This window comes from Lepidochelys olivacea (genome assembly GCF_965140295.1).
Source record: "Lepidochelys olivacea isolate rLepOli2 genome assembly, chromosome: 2".
NCBI classification, from domain to species: Eukaryota; Metazoa; Chordata; order Testudines; family Cheloniidae; genus Lepidochelys; species Lepidochelys olivacea.
The window spans coordinates 226,821,482-226,844,843 of NC_140412.1; the positions used below are offsets into that span (position 1 = coordinate 226,821,482).

At 40.4% G+C, this 23,362-nt stretch overlaps 1 protein-coding gene across 1 annotated transcript in view; it reads right to left on the reverse strand.

The window, feature by feature from the left end:
* The window catches only part of PTTG1IP2 (PTTG1IP family member 2), a 59,948-nt gene extending 36,798 nt beyond the window's left edge, over positions 1 to 23,150 (reverse strand). Inside the window, exons 1-4 of the mRNA XM_084619112.1 lie at positions 22,952 to 23,150; positions 17,022 to 17,074; positions 8,470 to 8,578; positions 3,055 to 3,163 (exon numbers count right to left, since the gene is read on the reverse strand). Coding sequence (XP_084475238.1) covers positions 3,055 to 3,163; positions 8,470 to 8,578; positions 17,022 to 17,074; positions 22,952 to 23,045 — 365 coding nt within the window. The 5' untranslated portion in view covers positions 23,046 to 23,150. The remainder of the gene's footprint in view (positions 1 to 3,054; positions 3,164 to 8,469; positions 8,579 to 17,021; positions 17,075 to 22,951) is intronic.
* Between the last annotated feature and the right edge of the window lie 212 nt (positions 23,151 to 23,362).

The window sequence follows — 23,362 nt, forward strand, 5'->3', positions numbered from 1 at the left end:
AGATAATCCTCCACTGGCTGGGTCTCGCTGAGTGGTCTGTGAGGTAGTGCTAGCTCTTCTGACGACAGGGTCCTGTGAAGTTACCTGCGGGGGGTGCTGACCCTTCTGCCAACGGCGTTGTGCTGGACATACTGCAAGGAAGCACTAAGCCATCTGGAGATGGAGTTGCTTTGCATCAGCTGCGAGGTAATGCCGATCCTCCTCTTGGCAGGGTCCAGCTTAGGGATTTTCGAGGCAGTAATATCCAGTTGGCTGGTCCCAGGGGCAGGGATAGTCCTTCCCTCAGTAGATGGTTGGACCACCTTTTCATGCTGTGGCTCTAGAGGAAGAGGTTGGGATGCAGTAGCCAGAGTGTTTGGGGAGTCGGAAGCCGGAGCTGGCGCACGTGGTGTTTCTGCTTTCGGAGCCGAGATGGGGTGGTGGCAACACAGACTGATAGAGTTAGACTCTTCCAGTTTGCAGGTGCCTTGATGAGACTTACATTTCTTCTGCCTCTTGAAAGGCAGGTTGCAGAGGGCACATCGAAACGCAATCCGGTTGCTATGGATTCTCTTGAGGTGTCTGCTGAACCGCCAATGCACTGGAATCCTCAGACTAGATAGCAGAAGGGGCAGAGGAGTGTGTCCATAGGGAGGGGATACTGGAGATAGATGCAATCATTCTCCTTTTCTTCTCCCTCTGTTAGATGGGCTTCAGTCATATTAGTGGATTCGCTAGATGGTTCTCATTGCTCTGGGACAGTAGTGTGATATCACAACCTATCTGGCAGAGATTTCTTTTTCACAGGAGCCATCCTTGATGCGCTTGGCACTGAAATCAAGAGGTCTACTCCACTCCTTAGGTGGAGGTACTGGATGAGACCGGCCAAGAAAGCTTACTCTGTGAGAAAGGCTCAGAGCCTCGATTGCCCATCAGCATGGGCCTGAAGCGTTGAAGACTTGCACAGTGCAGCAGTTTGGGAAAATCCATTTCCACCAAACAGAACAAACGGGTACACATAGCCTTCTCTGGGAACACAGATGGGAATGACACACAATTTAAATCCATGTTTTTTTAAATCTTCCTTCTTGGTAGCTACAGATCAGCTCTATTTCATTGGCACAGGGACCAAAAATGAGAAAACAGTGCAATGGCACAAATCGAGTAATATCTAAAAAAAATTCTAAAGCACCTAACAAAAAACAACAAACAAGGATAGATTATTTGGTGTACAGAACCTTAGAAATTCCTCCAGATATGGAGAGAAAGTCCTTATCCCTATGGCAACTGAGGAAAGAAAGGACAACAGCTAGTTGAGACTGCACTGCCCTTATAAGCTTGCTCCAAATATGCAGTGCCACAAGAGGACACTTGTGCTGCCCCAATGAACATTATTTTCCAGAAGGTGTCTCAATTAGGATTATGCACCATTTAAAAAAAAACAAACAAAAAAAACCCAACTATTGCTGTCATCCCATATACAAATCAAACAAGACACTGCTTGCTTATTGGATCCCTTTGAAGTATGTTAAACAATTAAAGAATTAAACCTGTGGCAACAAGTGAATTTCAGAAACCCTCTAAGATCTTAGGAATGTTTGAATTTTGTAAAGCTTGAAACTTTTTTGAAACTAACTTAGGCATCCTCAAAGCCTCTGAGCAAAAAGGTATCTCTTTATCTCTACTATGATCATGACATTTGTGTAAATTAAAGGAAAACAGGATCTCTGACAACTGATTCCTGAGACAGTCTACTGACTGCTAGCTGAAATACCCTGAAGCAGACTCAGGTGCCTGGACACTAAACTATATTGAAATGTTGCTTGGTTTATACAGGATAGATACTAATTTTATTCCTTGTCTTGGCCCACTTTTGTTCAGGCACGAACTAGCCTTAAAAGATTCTTATTATCTGTACATTTTAGTACGTTAGAAAATGATGAGTGATATATTGCTTATTTACTAGATAACTTTTTGCTCATGATCTGTGTCAAGTTGCATTAGAATAGTAACTGAATTTTAATTAAACACAAAACAGCATTTAAATTTTATTAAAACAAAACAGCCTTAAATGTTTTGGATATATAAACGTCTCTTATCAAAATATGTTTCATATTTACAACTAAATTATAGTAAGTTTAGGTCTTAAGATGCCTGTCTTAAATTCAGATTTCATTTTAAACAGATTTTAAAAAAAACAACTTATTTAAACAAAATCAGATTTCATTTTTATTCTTTTAAAAATCATTGATTTTTATCTACCCTGGCAGGGAGCAGACTCAGGATGTGGTATTTGTTTATTTTTTAAAAAATGTTGCCGACCCAAGCAGTCGCTGAATTGCGGCCACAACAGCGGCGGAGCTGCCGCCGAATTGCTGCTGGGACTGGAAGAGCAGCAGGGCTGCCGCTGAATTGCCGCCGTGGGACACGGACTGCCGCCCCATTCTCAATGCCGCCCCGGGCACCTGCTTGGAAAGCTGGTGCCGGCTCAGACAGTTAGACAATCATTTAAAACAAGTGAAATGAAGAAAACTAATGGATCTTATAACCGCAGCCTGTCCTCAGTGGATACTGTAGCTGCTATACCATAAATCTGTTTCAATGAAGAATGAATATTAACTCAAAGTGTAATTTAATTTGCTATCTAATGTGCTTTGATTCAACTACCTACTCTAATAGTTACATGACATTTTGTACAATTAAATATTAAAGCTTTTTTTAAAAATTTAAATTTTACATCGATCTTTGGAAAAAAATCCTGTTAAGATGATTGCTAAGTTTTACACACATCATACATACTCTGAGATTTTTTTTTTAAATATATATATATATATATATATATATATATATATATATATATGAGAATAAGTGTGCATACAATCTTTATTCATTTTACTTTCTTACCAGGAAGATGTGATTAAAGAATACCAAAGTGGGGTGAATAAATATGTTTACCTCTCTTTTAACCAAAAAAAATACCAAATTTGTTTTACTTCCAAATTAAATTTCTAGGAGAGCTATTGGAGATTATGCATTGTAGGACCAACAAAGCTAATAAAAGAAAAATATATTTACCCCCTAGAACGCCTTCTGCAGTAGCAGCAGTAACAGCAACAGACACCAATTGACAGCAGAATGAGTCCTGCTATTACAGCTATGGCAATGATGAAGGCCTCAAAGTTCACTGTAAAAAAAAATATATATATGTGTGTGTGTGTATATATAAAATTAAACAACTTGTAAGACTTGAGCAGTGGTCATTTGAATTTGTCTTCTCCCTGCTTCCTCTGATGAACATTTGGTCTTTCCGAGTTTCATCTTTGGTTTTTTTATGCAGTACTCCTATAGGAGTTTTAGTAAAATAGCTGCTAAAACGACACGTTATACAGTTTCACATAAGAACTCTGCCACTGCTACTCACTGAAAAATCATCATTCACCAGATTGAGATTAGGTTGCTTTTTAATCCCTTTGTTAGTCCTCTCCTTTTAAACTGTCCATTCTACTCTTGTACATAAAAACACATCCTCATCTCAGATTTTGACATGGCAATGAAAGTTCCCTCCCAGTTTTTCTACATACACTATGATTTCTCAGTTACAGAGCTACAGGGTGTTTTTTGCATAATTGGGTAATTTATAACCACTATACAGATCTCCCAGACATTTTCAGAGCATAGATTTTTATTTTTTTTAAGATTAGAACCATTAGAGTCAACAACTTGCATGGTTAAATCCTGGCCCCAAGCATCTGTTGTGAGTTCTGGCCACGGAAGAGGTCATTAGAAGCTTTGATGAAAGCTGCTCCAGTGGAATGCAAGAGACAAAAAATGGACTGGAGAGGATTAGGAATGGAATTGGAGGAGAGGAACTCTAGACCGTAGCTGTGGACTGTGCATTCAATGAGTTTAGAGATGAAAGGGAGAACGGGTGTTAGAGAAGTAAGGGTATTTTTAAAAAGCGTTCTCAACTCTCCCAGATCCCATCCCTTATTTTATCCCCTTTCCTCACCACAACCGCTTGCTGCAACAGATCTCCAATGCAGCTCACAGATGTGTTCACTCTCTTCCTTCACATCAAAAGCCAGAAGTTTACAACTGTGGATTTGTGGTTATGCATTAAATGACAGAGCTCCCTAACGTAATTAAGTAGAACCATGAACATTTTTTCAAGACATTGCATTCTCAAATGTATTCCTTAGTATGACACTTCACCGCAAGATTTAATCTGTGTTGTGTGGCATCTGTGAAAGGGATCTTAAAAAGGAAAGACTCCTGCTACAGACCATGTCTAATCCAGCACCAACAGTGGCCAGCACCAGATGCTTCAGAGGAAGGTTTAAGACTTCTGCAGTGGTAGATGTGGGGTAATATGACCCCCATTAGATCTTATTCTGGTCTCTAACAATTAGAGTTTTGCTTGCCTGAAGCATGAGATTCAGTATCCCTTCAAAAAAATGTTATAATTAATTAATTACAACTCTGGATATACATATAAACATTCAATCCTTTCTGAATTTACTAAATTCTTAGCCTCAGGTGACTTTCTGTGGCAATGAGTTCCATAGTCTAATTATAGGTTGTGTGTAAATTATTTCCTTCTGTTGGTTTTGAATTTCTCATTCTTCAATTTCATTAAATATCCCCTTTTTGAATTATGGACAGGAGAAGTAAAGTTCCTAATCTACCTACTTTATGCCATTCATTATTTTAGATTTTTTTTTCCCCATATTCCCTCTTATTTATCTTACAACCCCATTCTTTTTCCATGGCCTTGATCATTCTTGCTGCCCTTCTCTGTTGCCCTGCCCCCACCCCAAAGCCCGCAATATCCTCTCTGATGACATATCTCCCCTCACTATGACTAATTTTCAACTGATTCTTTTCAATAATTCACTAACACTTTGTGTTCTTGTTGGTTTGTTTTTTTTAATCTAAAATTGATGTTTTTACTGAGTTGTAGAGAAAAGGCCCATCAAAGTAGAAATCAAGATGCAACCTTAACAATGCTTCTGACTGGCATACTTCAATATTTATGGAGACATCGGTCCATCTCAACAGTTAAGCATGACCCCCATTTTGCACTGAGAGCAGGGAGTCAACCTCCGTTTTTTATGAAAATACATATCCTCCCCAAACTTACAGCAAATACTCACTGAGTACAGAATGAGTTTTCTGAGAACTAACAAATAAATTCCAGTTTAAATTAATTTTTAGAATGGACTCCAAACAATTTAGCAACTGTGTCAGAATTTGTCTTGTCCGGATGATCTGAATATAGAAACAATACAGGATCTTAATTCTTCTCTATAGTTAAAATTCATAAAAATCTTATGAATAGATTATTTAACAAATTAGACTGTAATTAAGCTTATTAACAATTGTATCCAACTGTTATGACTAGATAGGCTATAAATAGGGTCAGTTTAACATCTCAGGTAATTTAAGAGGGGCCACTGTAACTTCAAACAAACACTGACTCAAGCAACCATCATCTTTACCCTATAACTAATCTTCATGAAACAACTTTACTGGGGTTGTAAGTAAATCAGTGGCATGAGGGAGACCGGCCACATTCCAAGAGTTCTTAATGGTAGATTTGCCCAATTGTGTCTGCTCTCTTAGGTTATGTCTATACAGGGATAAAAACCAAAAGTGTGGTCAAGCAATTGACTATACAATTTAGCAAAATGGAACAAATATCAATGTCATTCTGTGTTCCTGCATCCACCAGCTACTTTATTTGCTTATTTATCCATAAAAATACAATAAATTCAACTGATGTTGCTTTTACACTCATCTTCCTCCTTTAGCTTTGACCAACCATTTGTCAGCATGTCACGTTCCAGATATCACTGGTATCTGGGACCTATATGTTCTCCAGCTTTCCATTTTTCCACCAATACACAGCTGAACATGAAAATGCATTTCACAAGCTGCACTGTTCATTTTCAGCAACACTGAGTCAAAAATAAGTGGCTTTGCTTCATTTCATTTGCAAAAAAGACAAACAATAGCACCATCCTCAATGTGGTATTAGTTCCCTGCTATGTCTGGGACAAACTCCATGAGACCATATATTCATATGACATGCTGCAGTGTAGAACTTGTAATAACTCGAGGGGGTGGAAGCAGGGGAAGTCTTTTGGCAACTGTTCACTTATTGTGCAGAAGGTGTGCTAGTATGAAGTTTTCATCTTATGGTTAAGCTACAGTCAGTCAATCTACAAAATGAAAACCTGCCTAAAATAATTGCAAGTACTTCCCATACTAATGATATATAGAAAAGAATTTGTCTGCTCAGCACACCATGTGGCATCAGAAGTTGAACAGTGAACAGTAGTTTTCAGGAATACATAGTTTGAGTTTCTCTTTTAAAAGAGAGTAAATCAAACAGTTCAAGGAACAATATTTATGAATTGTAAATCTCTCTTTAAAATCTCTATCACTACTGCTGTAAGACTAAGGCTTCCTTCATGTCTCCAATGGCAGATAAAACTTATTTTAATAAAAAATTGGATTTTTTAAATTTAAATTAAATCTATATCTTTTTTAAAAAATATACCTAGTTAAAATTAAAATTGAAATTGACAACCTATGTTAAGGCCTAAAATTACAATATATTAAAATAATTTAAATTAAATACAAAAAATAATATTAAGCAGTATGCTTGCTCCAATTTTTAAAGAAAATCAAACGACTGAAATGGAAGTCACTGGCTAAGCTAAGCACATGGAACCACAATTGGTTGAATTGCTAAACCAGCTTTCAACAGCAATAGCTTCTTCTGCAGAGAGAATATTTTCTTCATTTCAGTTTATTCAACTAGTTAAGTTGAACAACTAGTTAATTCCAAGTTAAGAAACTAACTGAATGTTGAAAAAAGCAGGAAAACTTGTTCTCCTCTTCCAGTCGACTAAAATATAAGTGTGAGAGGATACGATCTACTAGTTCTAAAATCTTGAAGGACATGGTAACCAAAAAAATAACCAGTTAACTAATTACAGATAATACCTCATTTCTTTAGTAAATCTATTAGTTTTAAAAGGGAAAACATATATTGATAAACTTTTTTTATGTATCCATCACATTTAAGGTATTATTTTTAATACAAAAATTTTAAAATGTTGTTTTTGTGCATTAATTAAATTTGAATTTCCATCCCAACAGAACTTGGCACAAATTGCAAGTAAAAAATTAGTTATCTAGTAAATAACGAACACATCATCGTTCACCATTTTCTAACAAAATATAAAATTGAAAAATTAAGAATCTGAATAAATGTAAATTAAGATATAGAACAGTTTAAATAAATGTGTGTATCGTGTATCCTCAGAGGAAAAAAAAGCACCAACTCTGGTGTGCAGGCTATATTTACCTGCGAAGCAACATGTTTTAATGGCTACCAATCAATGAGAATCAGCTATTCCTTAGGAAAATAACTTAGAAAGTACAAATGCAAAACATGACTAAACTACGTCTTAAATCAAGGTTTCCTGCTTCCTGATTTAAATCATGATTAAAATGTGACCTAAAATCAAGCCACCCTGATGTCTCCTAGTGCCCACAAGTGAGATTCTTGTTGGTCCATTTTGGCTCTGAATTCACGGCAGGGATCATCACTTCCTTTCTATTTTGTATAGCACCAATAAAGCTTCTCACAATGACAAGCCATGTGGGTTACACAGACCATAGGAGTCACAATCCTTACATTAAGAAAAGAAGTACTTGTGGCACCTTAGCGACTAACAAGGTGCCATAAGTACTCCTTTTCTTTTTGCGGACTTGTGTTACAGACTAACACGGCTGCTACTCTGAAACCAATCCTTACATTATTCATACGCAAAACTAATTTGTGAATTAAAGTTGCTAGGCTGCATAATTTGTCAACACAAACTGTAAAAAGGAAATGAGCAGTGAAGCCACGCTACTTATCAGCCCCTCTCCCCCCCCCCCACTTTTCTTAAAAGCCTCAATTGCATCTCTTCAGCACCCACAGCCAACACACCTCCATCCTTAGCCTGTACCACTCTCATACGCTCTTGAACTTTCCATTTGCATTCATTCTAGTGGAAGTACTGGTATAGTTCCAGTTCTCTGCTGCCATCATAGCTGTCTGTGCATGCTGAGGAGGCAGCCATGAGAGCGGCAACATACTTCTATCATGCTGACTCCCTTCACTCAAGGTGAAGAAGGGCACATACATCATCCTATCTCCTGTAGAGTTGGAAGAACAACCCCTTTAAGTGTCAAGGTGCTGATGTGCTTACTAAGGCAGAGCACCACGACTCTGTACCTCAAAAGGCTGTTCCTAAGGATCTCAGGCAGTGTACATTAGTGAATCCCACCAAAGATGCTCCTTGGGTGAAACATATTCTAAATCATAAATACATGGTAGTCAACTTAATTTTGGAACAAAAATCAATATTATCTTACTATAGCTTGAATTACAAGTAATTACATCTGTTTATTAAAATTACTATTAGTACCTACTCCAGCAAACACCCCATCGAGCATCGTAGAGTGGACACAGTGAAGATGATGGAAGAATACTTCTCACAGGATAGTCCATACAAGTGTTTTTTGTATTACACCAAAGGCACTGCATAGGAGAGAAACAAAGACATATTACAACTACTGACCATCAAACAGCTATTTACAAACAAGGGCCCCAATACAACAGTCCCTGGACAGAATATCAAATTTAAGTGAGTATGAACACTATGTCCTGTGATCTTGAAGAATGAAGCCCTACATGAATTATGGAAGCCCTAGTCGCAGTTCTACAGTTAGGGCTAAACTGAATTCATACTTAGAAAAAAAAACTTTCAAATAATGGTGTTAAATATGAAAAAAATAAGTATATCCCCCCATAACTGTAGCACTTACTCTTCAATTACTGAATGATCTAATATTTAAGTAATCTGTCAATCTGAGTCAGAATCACAGAATTCAAGGCCAGAACAGACCACTAGAGCAGAGGTTCTCCATTCAGGTGGTCCGTGGATAGTTCCCTCTAAGGTGCGTGCCTGGGCAGCCGCACACGAGACAACAAAGGACCATCCACCTAATTCGTGGAGCTGTGCAGGGAGGGCTCCAGGAATTAGGAGCCTGGACCCTGGAGAAGACGCACATGTAAGGTGAGGTGGTGGCCTTGGGGTGAGAAAAGAGGGTGGGGGGGAATCTGGGATGTGCAGGGCTGTGGCGGCCAGAGAAAGAGGGGACTTTCCCCAGCTCCAGGGGATGGTTATCAAAAGCGCTTTACAATAGTTAGCTAACAGTACAAACAACATTTGGAAAGATCATTAAGTGGTCCTCCAAGACCCTCAGCAATTTTCAAGTGGTCTGCGGGGAAAAAAAAAAGTTTGAGAACCACTGCACTAGAGCATCTAGTCCGACCTGCTGCAAATCACAGGCTAACACCACTAGTCATACACTAAACCCAACAACAGAAATGAGACCAAACTAAATGAGACCCACAGGAGACTAGACTGGGGAAACTGATTCTTCCTAAAAGTGGTGGGGCAGAGGAAGCGGGAGGAACCGCTCCCTCCATGGCCCCATCTCTCCCCATGAGGTCCCGCCCCATGGCCAAGTTGGAAGCTAGAGCCAGCCTGGGGAGCCCGGGCCACTCCAGCTGGCCAGGGTGGGCTCCCCCAAGAGCTGCCCTTGTCCTGTGTCTCTGCCCCCTTGGCCTCCCACGCAGGACAGGTAGAGGGTACACAGCTCCCTACAGCTGCCTGCATGGTACTTACCCCGACCGGCTCCGGCTCCCAACCTAGCCGTGGGCCAGTGCTTTAGGGGCCAAAGAGCCATAGCCGGGCCATGGTAATAGCTGTCCAGCAGCTGTCCCTGGTCATAGCATCCCTTCCACGCAGAGGTGCGCATCTCCTGACTGGGAGCGTGTGAGCCATTTATACCCACTAGTGTGACCAGGGACAGCTACTGGTGAGCCTGGTGCCCGCCACTGTGGGCAGGATTGGGGCAGTACAGCCATGCCAGAAGAGCTGCCCAGGCTGGGTGCTGGCTTGTGCGAGTGGCAGCCTGACATGCTGCTGCTTTTGCTGCTGTGGTTCCTGGCCCAGTCACTGGCTATGGCCCTGCTTGTCTTGCTCGTTGTCGCTAGAGCCCTGTTACTCAGTGGACATCTGCTTTATATCCATGGACATACATTTTGTATCCATGGAGGGCTCTACCCAGAGTATTCCTGGCACCTTTTTCACTGCCACCCATGCATAATGGGTTCTTCTTTTCAACTCTCTAGATCTCTTTCCAATGGCACTAAATACTTCCAAATACATAAATTCTTTCTTATGATTCATCTTCTCTCCTGAAACTTTAATAATGAGCTCTTCTTCTACCTTCCCTACATTCACAACTTCAGTTTTTGTTAACAATTTCAAAACACAGACTCCCACTCCGATACCCTGTTTACCAATTTCTTTGCGGTCAGACAAAAGGGCCAGATCGTCAGCATGTATTAGTTTTCTGTCTCCCCACCGGCTTGGTTCTCCTACTAATTAACTCCTTAACTAAGATGAAGAGAAGTGGACTCATTGTCTCAATCCCATCACCTTAAAACTCCCCGAAATTCCATATATTGTTACCACCTGAGCTCTTGACCATCAAGACAGCTCCTCTAACATCTCCACTTCCTTACGTCCCTTTCCCTTCAATATTCCAAATACCAACTTCTGCAGAACCAACTCATACGCTTTCTCAAGATCATTAATACTGAACAGCAATTATGCCCTCCATTTATCATTCTTCCAAATGTCTGTCTCGTTGCAAATATTTTATTGTGTCTATAGTACTCCTTTCCTTTCTTAAAGCCATGTTGCACCTCTCCTATATATTCCTGCTATTATTTGTAAATACAAATACCATTAAGCTCTAATCGTAATTGTATGGTTATTGAATAGTGTTGCTATGGGACACAGTTAAGGTTGTTTGGGTGCCTTAACTGTGCATTTCAATACCTTAATGTGTTTAGATTTCTCTTAAATTTAACCTCAACTCTGAATTTCCTGGGATTGGTGTAATTCCAACATGGCTATAATGTTTTTTCCTCTTAAACTAATGATTTGTACTCAGCCTTAATTCTAGTTTAATTTTTATCTGGGAATATAATATTGACACTAGTTCAGAATTCCTTCACCACACAACTGAATCAATGAAGAAATGTAGAATGGGGTTTTAATAGGAGCCCTTTCAGGACATGTTTTAATAGGACCTACTCACAGCAGAAAGAGATTTCATCTAGAAACTATTCGTGATCCAATTGTACTAACAAGAAAATAGCTCTTAGAACCAAGATCTAATTTGCAGAGTATGCTGTTTTGTTTCTCTTTACAGGAGTCATGTTAGAAAATAAAATCCTGACATCAATGAGATACTCATTCCCTTGCAGGTGGGGAAGAGCAATTCATTACTTGTAGCTTGTGGTATGCAGGCTGTTTTGGTTCAAATAATCTTTCTGAAAAAAGGGGCACTTCACTTTACAAAGAACATCTAAACAAGCAGAATGCTTTAATTTCCCCCAAAATGAATATCTTTACAGGATCAATGTTAGCTAGTTCAGCCAACACAAACGAGCACCATTTCTTATAATATGCAAGATAAACTGTATGAACATATGAAGAACAGCCAGCCTAATATCAGCTTGACTGATCATTAAAGCCACTGCTAAACTGCTGCTGGCTGTAACTAATAGCGTGGATAGATCAACTTTAGCACTTTCTGGAGACTGCCTATGTTACAAATGCATGCAGTCCCAAGGGCAGAAGATTTGGTATGTGACAGCACAGGGTAAAATGAGAAAATTCTTTAACAGATTTATTCTTGATGTCAAATTAGGAACTGCCTTACTACAGCTATTCTTTTTACGGAAGCTACAAGACAACCAAATTTCACTGGTATTATGAAACATCTGTCTAACTTAAGTTCTCAAATTCATGACAGTCTATAACTGAAAATTGAAAATATTTAGCTGGTCTATTTAGGCAGAGATTATCATCATAGTTTGCACTGTATTCTGATAATATTTTAAGACCCAAATTTAGACTGGAATCTGTTAGTACGGACTCCAGATTTTACATGATGTCTAAGTGAGCTTGTGGCATTAGGCTGTACTCATTATCAGGATAATATCTTATTAGACTCCTGACAGAATTCATATCGCCCACATATTTCTGTGCCCTCCATGCAGAAAAATGCAAAAGAAATCTGGGGGGAGGGGAGGAGACGTGCCTCTTCCCAGGCAGCACATCTATTCCAGTGAGCCTGCAGCAGCCTAAGTGATACAAACCACTGCAAGGGGAGGGGAGCTGGACGTGTGTGCCTGCCAACAAGCGAGAGACACTCTTGGCTTGTCTACACTGGCAATTTACAGCGCTGCAACTTTCTTGCTCAGGGGTGCGAAAAAACAGAGCTGGCATCTAAACTCTCCCAGTGCTCTGCCGTGACTACACAAGCCACGTTAAAGTGCTGCTGTGATAGCAGGCCATGGTAGTGCTTTAGCGTAGACTAGCCCTTAGTCCCTCTCCCTTGCTACTGCGTCTGGGGGTGTGGAGGTTGTAGGTCTTTTTAATTATGCAGGAGGAAGGGTCCTTCCCGAGGCAGACATGTGTAGTAACATTGTTAATGTTCCTGTTTTTAGTTAACTGTTCCCATTCTCAATCAATTCTCCAAGGAGCATAAAACCTGTAAAAGTTTTAAGGCCCCTACATTGCCAGCGTGATGTAAAGCCTTATAAATGACAGTAGGGGAATCAGCTAGGAAGATCTATGTGCTTTCGCACTTTTTTCCTGTGCCAAAATGGCACAATGGGGTTAGATTACAGCTCAAGATTTATTTTACTTACCCATTAAAAAAGAGACTTTGAGGGCAAATAAAATATTTACCAAGCAGTCAATAAAAGGCCAGGACAATCAGAAGCAAACACTTCCCGAAGTACCCAGCCAGGTCCAGGACAATGATTAGCAAAACTATAACTTTCATGTGTAAAAGTCTGAGCAATTTAAAATGACATTCCAGTTTGGTTTTTTTAGCACTGTCTGGCGTTCTGTAATATAATTTAATTTAAATGAAAATCCAGGATTATAACTGGAATGCAGGGTATTAGTTACAAAGTATCTAACTTAAGTTTCATGTGTTTAGGAAATGCGGAATAGTTATTTTAACTTTTTTCTGTAATTAATTAAATAAATGACCAAAACAACTGAAACTGATGTGATTATATTGCATTATTTTGACAAAATATGTAGAATATTGCAGAATTTTAACTTTTTGGTGCAAAATTTTTATTTTTTTGACACAGAATCCCCCATGGAGTATCATCATCGAAGCAGAACAATTCTTAGTCTTGTGAATGCAAAAAAATGCTGCTTCCTCTATCTTCTATAATTAGAGGTACAGCATACATAGGACTAATCTCTGTCACTGAGGTAAGTCACTGCTGTTTTAAAAAGCTGGGTGTAATTTATTAGCGTCAATTTACTTTGTTTTTAGGTTTTTTATTTTTGCTAGTATGCCTGAAATTTATTTTAGTAATATAAACTTTAAGGACTAATTCTGGCCAAAACAAGGCATGAGGGGAATGGTAAAGAACAAATTAAAAAAAAAAAAAATCTACTTTTCTTAAATATCTCGGAAAAAAATAAAAAGTTAGGCTTTTTTAAAAACAGGGAAAGAGGCAATATAGTCTCACACAAGCGAAAGAGTTTAATATGCAATGTTAAGAAGTCTTGTTTGTATTAAGTCTCTTGTTTTGGAACTTCTTGTCCCCAGTCACCATCAAGCCACCATGCATGCACACAAACAGGGAGAACAGAAGCCTCTTTTTCACTGCATTCAATGCCAGACATCCTGCAGATGGTCTATCAAGAGGTAGTGTTCAGCAGATAACATAACTGGTAATTTTATAACCACATCAAAAAGAATGCCATTAAGCTCTCTTTTCAGAAGTCAATACAGAATGTTCAGTTACAAGATTTAAGGGCTCATGCCACAATTTTTCAGATGTGATACCTAAAATAAGGCACCTGAAATCTACATTTAGGCACCTAAATAAAAGTGGCCTGATTTCTAAAATGCAGAGCACTCACAATGGAAACTGCACCTGCTCCAGAAACTCCGAAGATCAAACCACTTTTATTTAGATGCCTGAAGTTTGAACATTCTGACCTATATGGTAGGGATGGTAAAAAACTAAACCAAGCAACTAAGTCAAGCTATATTGGGTGAACTCACACCCACTGCAGTAATTACTATGGTGATGCACGTCCACACTATAATCCTTGGATCGGTGGTGAGCGTCCTCACCAGGAGCGCTTCCACTGACCTAAGAGGGGCAGTGTGGGGAGCCTAGAGCCTGGTCTCTCAGCTCCCTGCCAAGAGCCTGGCTGCCCCACAGGATCCTAGCCAGCTGGAATCCTCCCCTGCCCGACTCCACATTCCCTGCCAGCGGAAGCCACCCAGGGCTTCTTGCCCTCCCATTCCTTGCCAGGAGAAGCCACCCAGGGCTTCTCGCCCCAGGAGAGCAGGGTTCAGCTGCCTTGGTTTCTTGGCCCGCCCCTAACCAGCTCCCTGCCAGGCTACTTGCTGGGAGCGGGTGTGCCCCCCTGGCTTCTCACCCCAGCTCTCCACAGAAGTGGAAGGCAGCTACCAGCCTTTCTTGTCAATTTCCCAGCTCCTGTTGTGAAACTGACAAGACAGCCAATGTACCAGATGAAGTGTCTACACAGACACTGCATCACCCTAACTACACCAACATAAACCTTATACCTCTTGTGGAGATGAAGTTATTATGTCAGTGTAGTAGGGCACTTACATCGGTGGGAGGAAGCCTGTAGTGTAGACACTGGTAGTGTAGACCAGCCCTAAGATTTAGTAGAAATTATCGTCTAGTCCCCAAATGCATATTTTCATTTTCTGCAGCCATCTATTTTACTACCAAAATAAGCAGCTGGGTATTTTTCTACTTTGACAATTAAAAAAAATCATTTCCAGTGATCTAATGCCTTTACATTGCATACATAAATGCTAATGGTTTAGTTATTTCTGCCTTTTATATTTTTCTGTGAATTGGCTCAGTCATGTGAATCGGCTCAGTCAAGTCTAAACTCATCTCTCCAAGGTCAGTCTTGATGATATTAAGGCAGTCTCACTGCATCATCCATCATTCTGTCATCAAAGAAGTATATACATCGATAGTTTGATAGATTTTGAAGATGTAACATATTTACATTTCTTCTGGTGTCTTCAGCACACACACACACACACCTGTGAATTTATTTTCTTCTCAATGCACCTGAGTAGTTCTCACTTGTGTTGATGGAAAGCGTGTCTGGGGTGTGTGTGTCAGGAATACACCTATTAACATGCCAACATTTTGGTACTTACAAGCAGCATCTATTCAAAGAGAAAATACTAAAAAAAGCTTCCTATACATAGCAAATAAGTGATAAGTGAATTCATCAATAGTTACAAGCTCATCCTAGATGACTCACATGTACCTTCTCCTGTCTTCTACTTCAAAGATGATGAGAACCTTTATTTATTGCTTTGCTAGACTCATGTTGAGTTAGTGGAGGACTAACAGCACACACACTGAGCAACTATTCCAGCACAGAGAGAATCAGCATATTTCATCTTGTTTTAAAATTTGCTGTCCCAAGGCTAATCGGGACTAAATGAAATGATCCATTACAACAAAGTAACATATGTGGGAGAACACAAGACTGTTTATCTTTTTTTAGTGAAAAGATGTTTTACAATAATTTCTACAATTTCTACTTTTTCATTAGCTGTATGAACAAATAATGCTTTATATGACGCTGGCAAATCAAGTGCCAATTCTGGCTAAAGCTGAAGCCTTTAGCTAAGAACTGACAAACTCATAGCTGGAAACCAAATCAGCTTACCTGTATGTTAGTATTGTTCAAAATAAGTATCAGTCTTATAATAATGTATTTAGTGTTTAGAGCTCTACAAAATGCTTGGAAGTTACTACATGCAGTAATCTCACTCGTAATGTCTGTTTTCCCTGCCAGAAGGAAATATATAAACTTTGCTTTATAACTTTGAAAATGTTTGCTTTGAGCTTGTGAACTCAGGCATTCCCCCGCCCATTCAAGAGGCTTATCAAGATTAAACAGGCCATTAAGGAACATTGCAACACAAGAATAGGTGAATGGCCTTATTGAATCTTGGAAATGCAACGTGTAAGGGAGCTCATCTCATGGACTGGAAGACTAAATGTAAAAGATAAAAGAGGGTCACAAGAGAATTTTCATGTCTTTGCTGTTTGCATCTCACATGGCCAGAGACTCTAAACTGAACCAAGAGATCCCTCCAGGGTTATCCCTGGATTTGCCAAAACACCTTGTGAATTGACAGATCACAACTCCTCTCACTTTTAGGATTTAGATTGCAACTCATTTGTGTGTGTACGTTTGCTTGCTTTAACCTGTAAATAACTTTCTTTTTTCCTAGTTAATAAATCTTTAGACAGTTTATTACAGGATTGGCTGCAGGCAGTGTCTTTGGTGAAAGATCTAGGGTACCAGTTGATCTGGACGTAAGTAACTGGTCTCTTAGGACTGGAAGCGACCTGAATATTTTGTGATTTTTGGTCTAAGTGACCATTTATCACTAAGTCCAGCTGGCCTATGTGGCAAGATAGACTGGAGAGCCTAAGGGGACTGTCTGTGACTCTACAATAAGACCGATATAGTGATCCAGGAGTTCACATTCATTACTGTGTTGGTGAAATCTAATTATAAAACGTATCACCAGTTTTGGCTGTCTGCACGGCTTTTGACAGTCTGCTCCGAGGTAGGCACACAGCCGTGAGCCACTCCAGACAGCATGATACTGTCTAATGACTTATACTACTTTGCTATCTCCTTCCCCACCCTCCTCTGAGCCTGTGCGGCACAGCTATGGAGTTAGCTGTGGTAAGACATTTCAGCATCATCTCATTAAACGTAAGCATCACCAGATTCTCTGACCCCAAAATAGTGTAAAAAGATGACAAAACTTACTGAAACATTTTTTAGACATTCTTCACAGGACTTGAAGGAGAAATTAGAACATGCTAGAAAAAAAGAATTATATCAAAGTTATGAACCTTTTTTAATCAATAGTATCAAATAATACAACTTTTTAATCACAGCATGTATACACAAAAATGTAACCTCATCTATCAAATACATGCAAAGAAGGAATGGTGAGTTTGCTTCTATATTTTAAATAAAAGCTTTCATTTCCACTAGTATTTTAACAAGTAAAATGACACTGAACACTCAATTTCACCTCCACACTGTTTAGGAAAAAAAACTTATGCCCATGCCTGGCTCTAATTCGCAAAAGGAAGATCAGTGAAAGAGGACTGTTCTCTCTAAGATGATTACAGAAGACTTAATCCGTGAACCGTGAGTTTTGAGCTTGCCTACATCTTTGCTGAAATTCTGTATCTCTTGCAGTTAAATTTGAAGGAAACTGAGCTCTGAAACTTTGGAAGCAGAAGCCAAGCAATGCCTAACCTGGATTTAGTATCAACATTTTCCTCCTTTCCATAAAATGTCTCAAGAACTTTTTAAAAAGGTTTAAAAAATAAAACCTCGTGACAGGCATTTTCTCATTCTAAGAGGAAAAAAACTTTCTGAAGACAGGAAACCAAATTACTTAGCAAAAAACTCAACGAAAACTGTTAAGGGATGTTTTAAAAGCCAAGTGATATAGGAAGATTTAATCTATATTTTAGTTAGGTTTTACAATGAAAAAAATATCTTCAAGCACAGAAAACCCATTGTTGTTCATATTGCCTAAGGATGACTACAGTTATAACTTGTAGCTATTTTTCAGTTGCAGGTAACAGGATGCAACTTGCTTGCAACTCAGAAAAAGTTTAGAGGTTAATGTTTGTGAAATGCCATCCTGACTGTCTGGTCCTTCATCCACAGCACAGATAGAATAGCTTCTTCTCACTGGCCCAATGAGGTGCCTCAGTCCTGACCTAAATGGACCACTTCTAGAGACTAAAAGATAGTTCAGTCTACTTGCCCAACCAATCCTTGATTTCCTAGCTACTCTGCCAAAAGGAGTTCCAACTGTAATTTTTTGTGTGCAAATACCTATCCACTAGAAACTGGCACGACACCATCAATTCATTTCACACAGGCCACACATAGCAAGTCATCGGATGGTAATGACTGCTAGTCAGGAATATAGTTCTACTTTTACACAACCATCCAGTAGTCATAAATAGGTAAGAAATGTTTTAAGTCTACAAAAAGAAAAGAAGTACTTGTGGCACCTTAGAGACTAACCAATTTAATAAATTGGTTAGTCTCTAAGGTGCCACAAGTACTCCTTTTCTTTTTGCGAATACAGACTAACACGGCTGTTACTCTGAAATAAGTCTACAAAAATTGTCAAAGAGCTTAGGGTTTCTTTTTCCAAAACATCTAGAAGATATTTAAACCCCTACATTTCATAATTTATTGTCCTGCTGCTTTGACATTAATTCTTAGTATAACACAAATCTGTGCTTTATTTACTAGTATATTCAGATTAATAAATTAAATTAATAAATTTTAAAACCCCTCACTGATTAGTTCACATTGTATCAAGAAGTAGCCAATACAATGAAGAAACTAATTCTAATGACAGGTTTCAGAGCAACAGCCGTGTTAGTCTGTATTCGCAAAAAGAAAAGGAGTACTTGTGGCACCTTAGAGACTAACCAATTTATTTGAGCATGAGCTTTTGTGAGCTACAGCTCACTTCATCGGATGCATCACGAAAGCTCATGCTCAAATAAATTGGCTAGTCTCTAAGGTGCCACAAGTACTCCTTTTCTAATTCTAATAGTATGGCCAGTACACCAACCTCAAGCAAAAAATGGAAATCAAAATTTAGAAAAATTCATAAAGCCTATAGCAAATATTCCTTAACTCTCCAAATGTAAGTTTTCAGTAATGTTATGCCACCTGGGCAAAAAAACATTCACAATGATCAGAGCTACAAAACTGAAGTTTCTAAATGAAGTTCAGGAAATTGGTTCATTCAGTGCACTGGTATTGTCAAAAAGGTATGAGAATACCAGGGATTTTTAAATTTTCTTTTAAACGGATGACCTTTTATAACTGAAGTCATTCAAAGCAAAAATGAAGCAAAAACCCAAAAGAGCTACGCTAAGAAAGTAAATAGGGTGCAGGACTAGTTCAACTCTGAAATTTCACAGGCTCTCAAGATTTGGCAGATAACCTAAAACCTTGCGTGCTCTTTGAAGGACTGGGGCCTGAACAACATAACCAATGATTTCTTTAGATTTATAAAAATAAACAGTACCCATATAAAAGCTCTAAATGCCAAATATTCTGATTGTGGAATTTTTAATATACACGTCAGCCAGCCTCACTCCTCTTACAAAGCAGCAGTTCACAATTTAATAAAACACCCCATTACACCAGACACCCTATTCTGTACTATCAAAATGACCATGGGGGGGGGGGAGAAGACATTTTAAAATCTTTTATTTGTTGTTGTTACAACACCTAAAATTACTGTAAGTGAAAGATAAATTAGAAAATATATTTTCTAATTTTCATTTTGTTTTACTCTGTGCACTTTATAGCACAGCTTACAGCTGTTTTCACTATTTGCTTTGCAGTCAGGTACAGCTTTCCCTTTCCTGTTTGTGTTGGTCTTTCAAACAGCAACAGGGGAGAGAGAATAAAACATTTTTAAATATAGGAAAATGCAATCAAAACCAAATATTGGTAGGCAGATTCAGAAACCATCCAGTACTTAGAAACTACTTTCAAGTCTTTTTAACATAACTGGATTTCAAGTTGATAATATATCCATAAAATTTCAAGATTCCAAGGCCTTGTCTTTACTAGGAAAAAGAGGTGTATTTTTAACACACACTAAAAATCAAAACTTCCCTTTTCTACATAGTTTTTGTATTGGGTTGGCTATTTCAGGTAGGCAAGTGATTTTTTTTAACCCCAATAGTTATAACAGTTGTATCAGTATAAAGATGCCTGATAACTAGTGGTAAATAATGAAGGTATCAAGTCCTTGATTCAGAATGATCTGGATTGCTTGATAAATTGGGTGCAAGCAAACAATATGCATTTTAATATGGCTAAATGTAGATGTATACATGCACAAAGAATATAGTCCACACTCACAGGAAGGGGGACTCTATTCTGGGAAGAAGTGACTGAAAAAGATTCAGAGGTTGTGGTGAATAATCAGCTGAACATGCACTCCCATTGTGATGCTGTGGCCAAGTGAGTTAATGTGATCCTGGGATGCATAAACAGGGGACTCTTGAGTAGTAGAGAGGATATTTGGTACAATGTGATCACTGCTGGAATATTGTGTCTAGTTATGGTGCGCACAGTTCAGGAAGGATGTTGATAAATTGGAGAAGGTTTAGAGAAGAGCCATGGCAATGACTGAGGGATTAGAAAAAATGCCTTGTAGTCAGAGACTCAAAGAACTCAATCTATTTATTTTAGACAAGAGAAGTGACTTGATTACAATCTACAAGTATCTACATGGGGAACAAATATTTAATACTGTGCTGTTCAATCTAGCAGAGAAAGGAATAACAAAGGAAGTTGAAACTAGACAAATTCAGACAGGAAACAAGGTGTCAATTTTTAACAGTGTGAGTAATTAACCACTGAGACAATTTACCATGGATCACGGTGGATTCTCCATATACTGACAATTTTCAAAACAGGCTGTTTTTCCTGAAAGATATGCTCTAGGAATTATTTTGGAGAAGTTCTACAGCCTGTTATACCAGAGGTCAGACTAAATGATAACCATGAACCCTTCTGGCCTTGGAATCTATGAATCTCACACAGGATTAAGCTACCATGATATTAAACATCCTTATACCACTGTAACTGCATCCACACTAGTGGGTTGTACCACCTAACTATACCAACACAGTTAAAGCTGTATAATTTTTGTACATAGAAAAGCTGTAAGATTTTAACGTGTGTTAAAAATACACTTTTCCCCCTCACCTAGATATGGCCTAAAAGGAGATGAAGAGCTGAATGTAGGAAGTACACAATTCCCACAGTGCAAGTAATCAATGTTTAGAGTCAGATTTGCATTCTCAGAGCACACTATTTTACAGAGGTGTTAGCTGCTCTGGCTCTTGTTGGTTCATCCCATATTTTAGTAGCAGAATAAAAAAAAAGTCCACTTTTGTCACAATACATTGAGCAGCTGGTGGGGGGGAGGAAGAGAGGAAATTTAATATTCCTTTTCACGGAGAAATCTTTGTGGAAGACAGCTGGTCTGCTCAAATTGAATCCTGAGTATTCATTACAATGTACTTCTCACAATCTACTTTAATGAAAGCCAACCATATTAAAACATTTTCTTGTAACACCTGTCAATAACTATTAAAGTTGGAAGATATTTTTACCAAGAGCCTTCAATGGCCTGGCACAGTTCTGGTGCCCAGAGGATAACTAGTATGGCAGTAGTCCATCAATCTAGAATACCTCAACCATTCCTCATTACAAAACCCACCCCTCATGTATGAGACAACACACAGAGGATGTATTCTCTCCTCTTCAAACCTTTTGAAAACCCTGCTGTTCTACCAACCTGACCAGTACTAAACCAAGAATGAACGGCATGAGGATTTTAGCTAAAATATAGACATTTGTGACTCCACCACTAATCTCTTCGAGGCAGTCATTTTATTTGTCCAGCATACTTTCTCTGGAGCATAGCCCCATCCCACAATAATAGTGCTGTACAAAGAGCTGAGTCCTGCAGACTGAGGCTTGCTCTAAGCAACAGAGTCAGATCGATGTAAGACCTACAAAATTAAGTTGACCGGAGTTAGGTCAACCTACAGCCACCATAGTAATTACTGTGGTGGTTCATGTTCACACTACATGCCCTCTGTCAGTGGTGCCAGGTATCAGAGAGTTAGCTGTGTTAGTCTGTACCCACAAAAATAACAAGGAGTCCGGTGGCACCTTAAAGACTAAACAGATTTATTTGGGCATAAGCTTTCGTGGGTAAAAAAAACCCCACTTCTTCAGATGCATCTGCATTCAGTGGTGCGCACCCTAACCAGGAGTGCTTCCACCAACTTAACTGTGACAGGTACGGACAGGTGGAGTCCTCCCTGCTCTGGGCCTGTCAGCCCTGCCATGAGCTCATAGCTGGAGGTCCCCCCACTCCAACGGGCTGACAGTCCAAGCCAGTGCCAAATGCACCCATGTAAATTTCGAGAGCAGAGCTCATCAGCCGGGAGAGGGGAGGGAGCTCCAGCTGTGAGCTAATTTAGGTCAATTTAAATTTTGTAGTGTAGAGAAGGTGTGAAGCTATCCGATGTGAAACCCTGGCCTCGCAGTTACTGCAGAAAGAACTAAAAAAAAAAAAAAAGGACAACCCAGTTCCTGTTTCTCCGTTAGGCTCTTGTCGGGAGCCTCACCCCGGGTGAGTCACAGCTGGCCCGTCTTGGGGACAAACTCTGCCCCTAGGGTGTTTTAGGGCAGGTCTACACATTCACTAGAAATTTACACGGGGGGCAGTGGGGTCTCGTTTTTTCGCCCTGTTCCCATTACCCTGCCTATGCAGCACCCCAGGCGGGCTGGAGAGAGGCCCCGCTACTGAGGGCGGGAAACCGGCCTGCCCGACACGCACCAAGGCACGTGCTACCCGGGGGGGCAGCCAACCTCTGTGTCCCCCCCCCGGAGCCCAACCGCACTGCAGTGGCGCCCCCCCGGAGCCCAACCGCACCGCACCGGCGGCCCCCCCCAGCCCCGGAGCCGGGCGCCAGCAGCCCCCAGAATCTAACTGCGCGGCGCCCCCCGGCCCGGGCCCCCTCACACCCCTCAAGCCGGGGAGCCCCCAAGCCCGGCCACGGGCTCCGCTCCGCGCAGCTCCCTTGCTGTCCGGCCCCGCCCCTCCTCACCCGGTACAGTCGGGTCTCCCGGGCCCCTTCCCGACCCCGGGCGGATGAGGACCAGGCCGGGCAGCCAGAGCGCGCAGAGCCGCACGGCGTCCATCCCTGCCGGGCCGAGCGCTCCGCTGACCGCGGGGCCGCGGCGCACTCGCCGCCTTCTTCCAGGGCGTGCCGGGAACCGCAGCCCCGAGCGCCGCCTCCCGCGCAGGCGCACTGCCAGCCGCGGAGCCGGGCTGTGCCGGGTCCAGCGGCCTCTAGCGGCGGCCAGCGGCTCTGCTGCTGTCGCCACCCGGCGGTTCCTGCTCGACAAGAGCCCGTGGCTTGCCCGGCTGCTCCAAACGCATGGCAGGCTGGCTCCCGGGGGCTGACTGGGAAGCAGCGGAGCGCCAGCTCTGTCCTCGTTTCCCTCCCCTTCTGCCC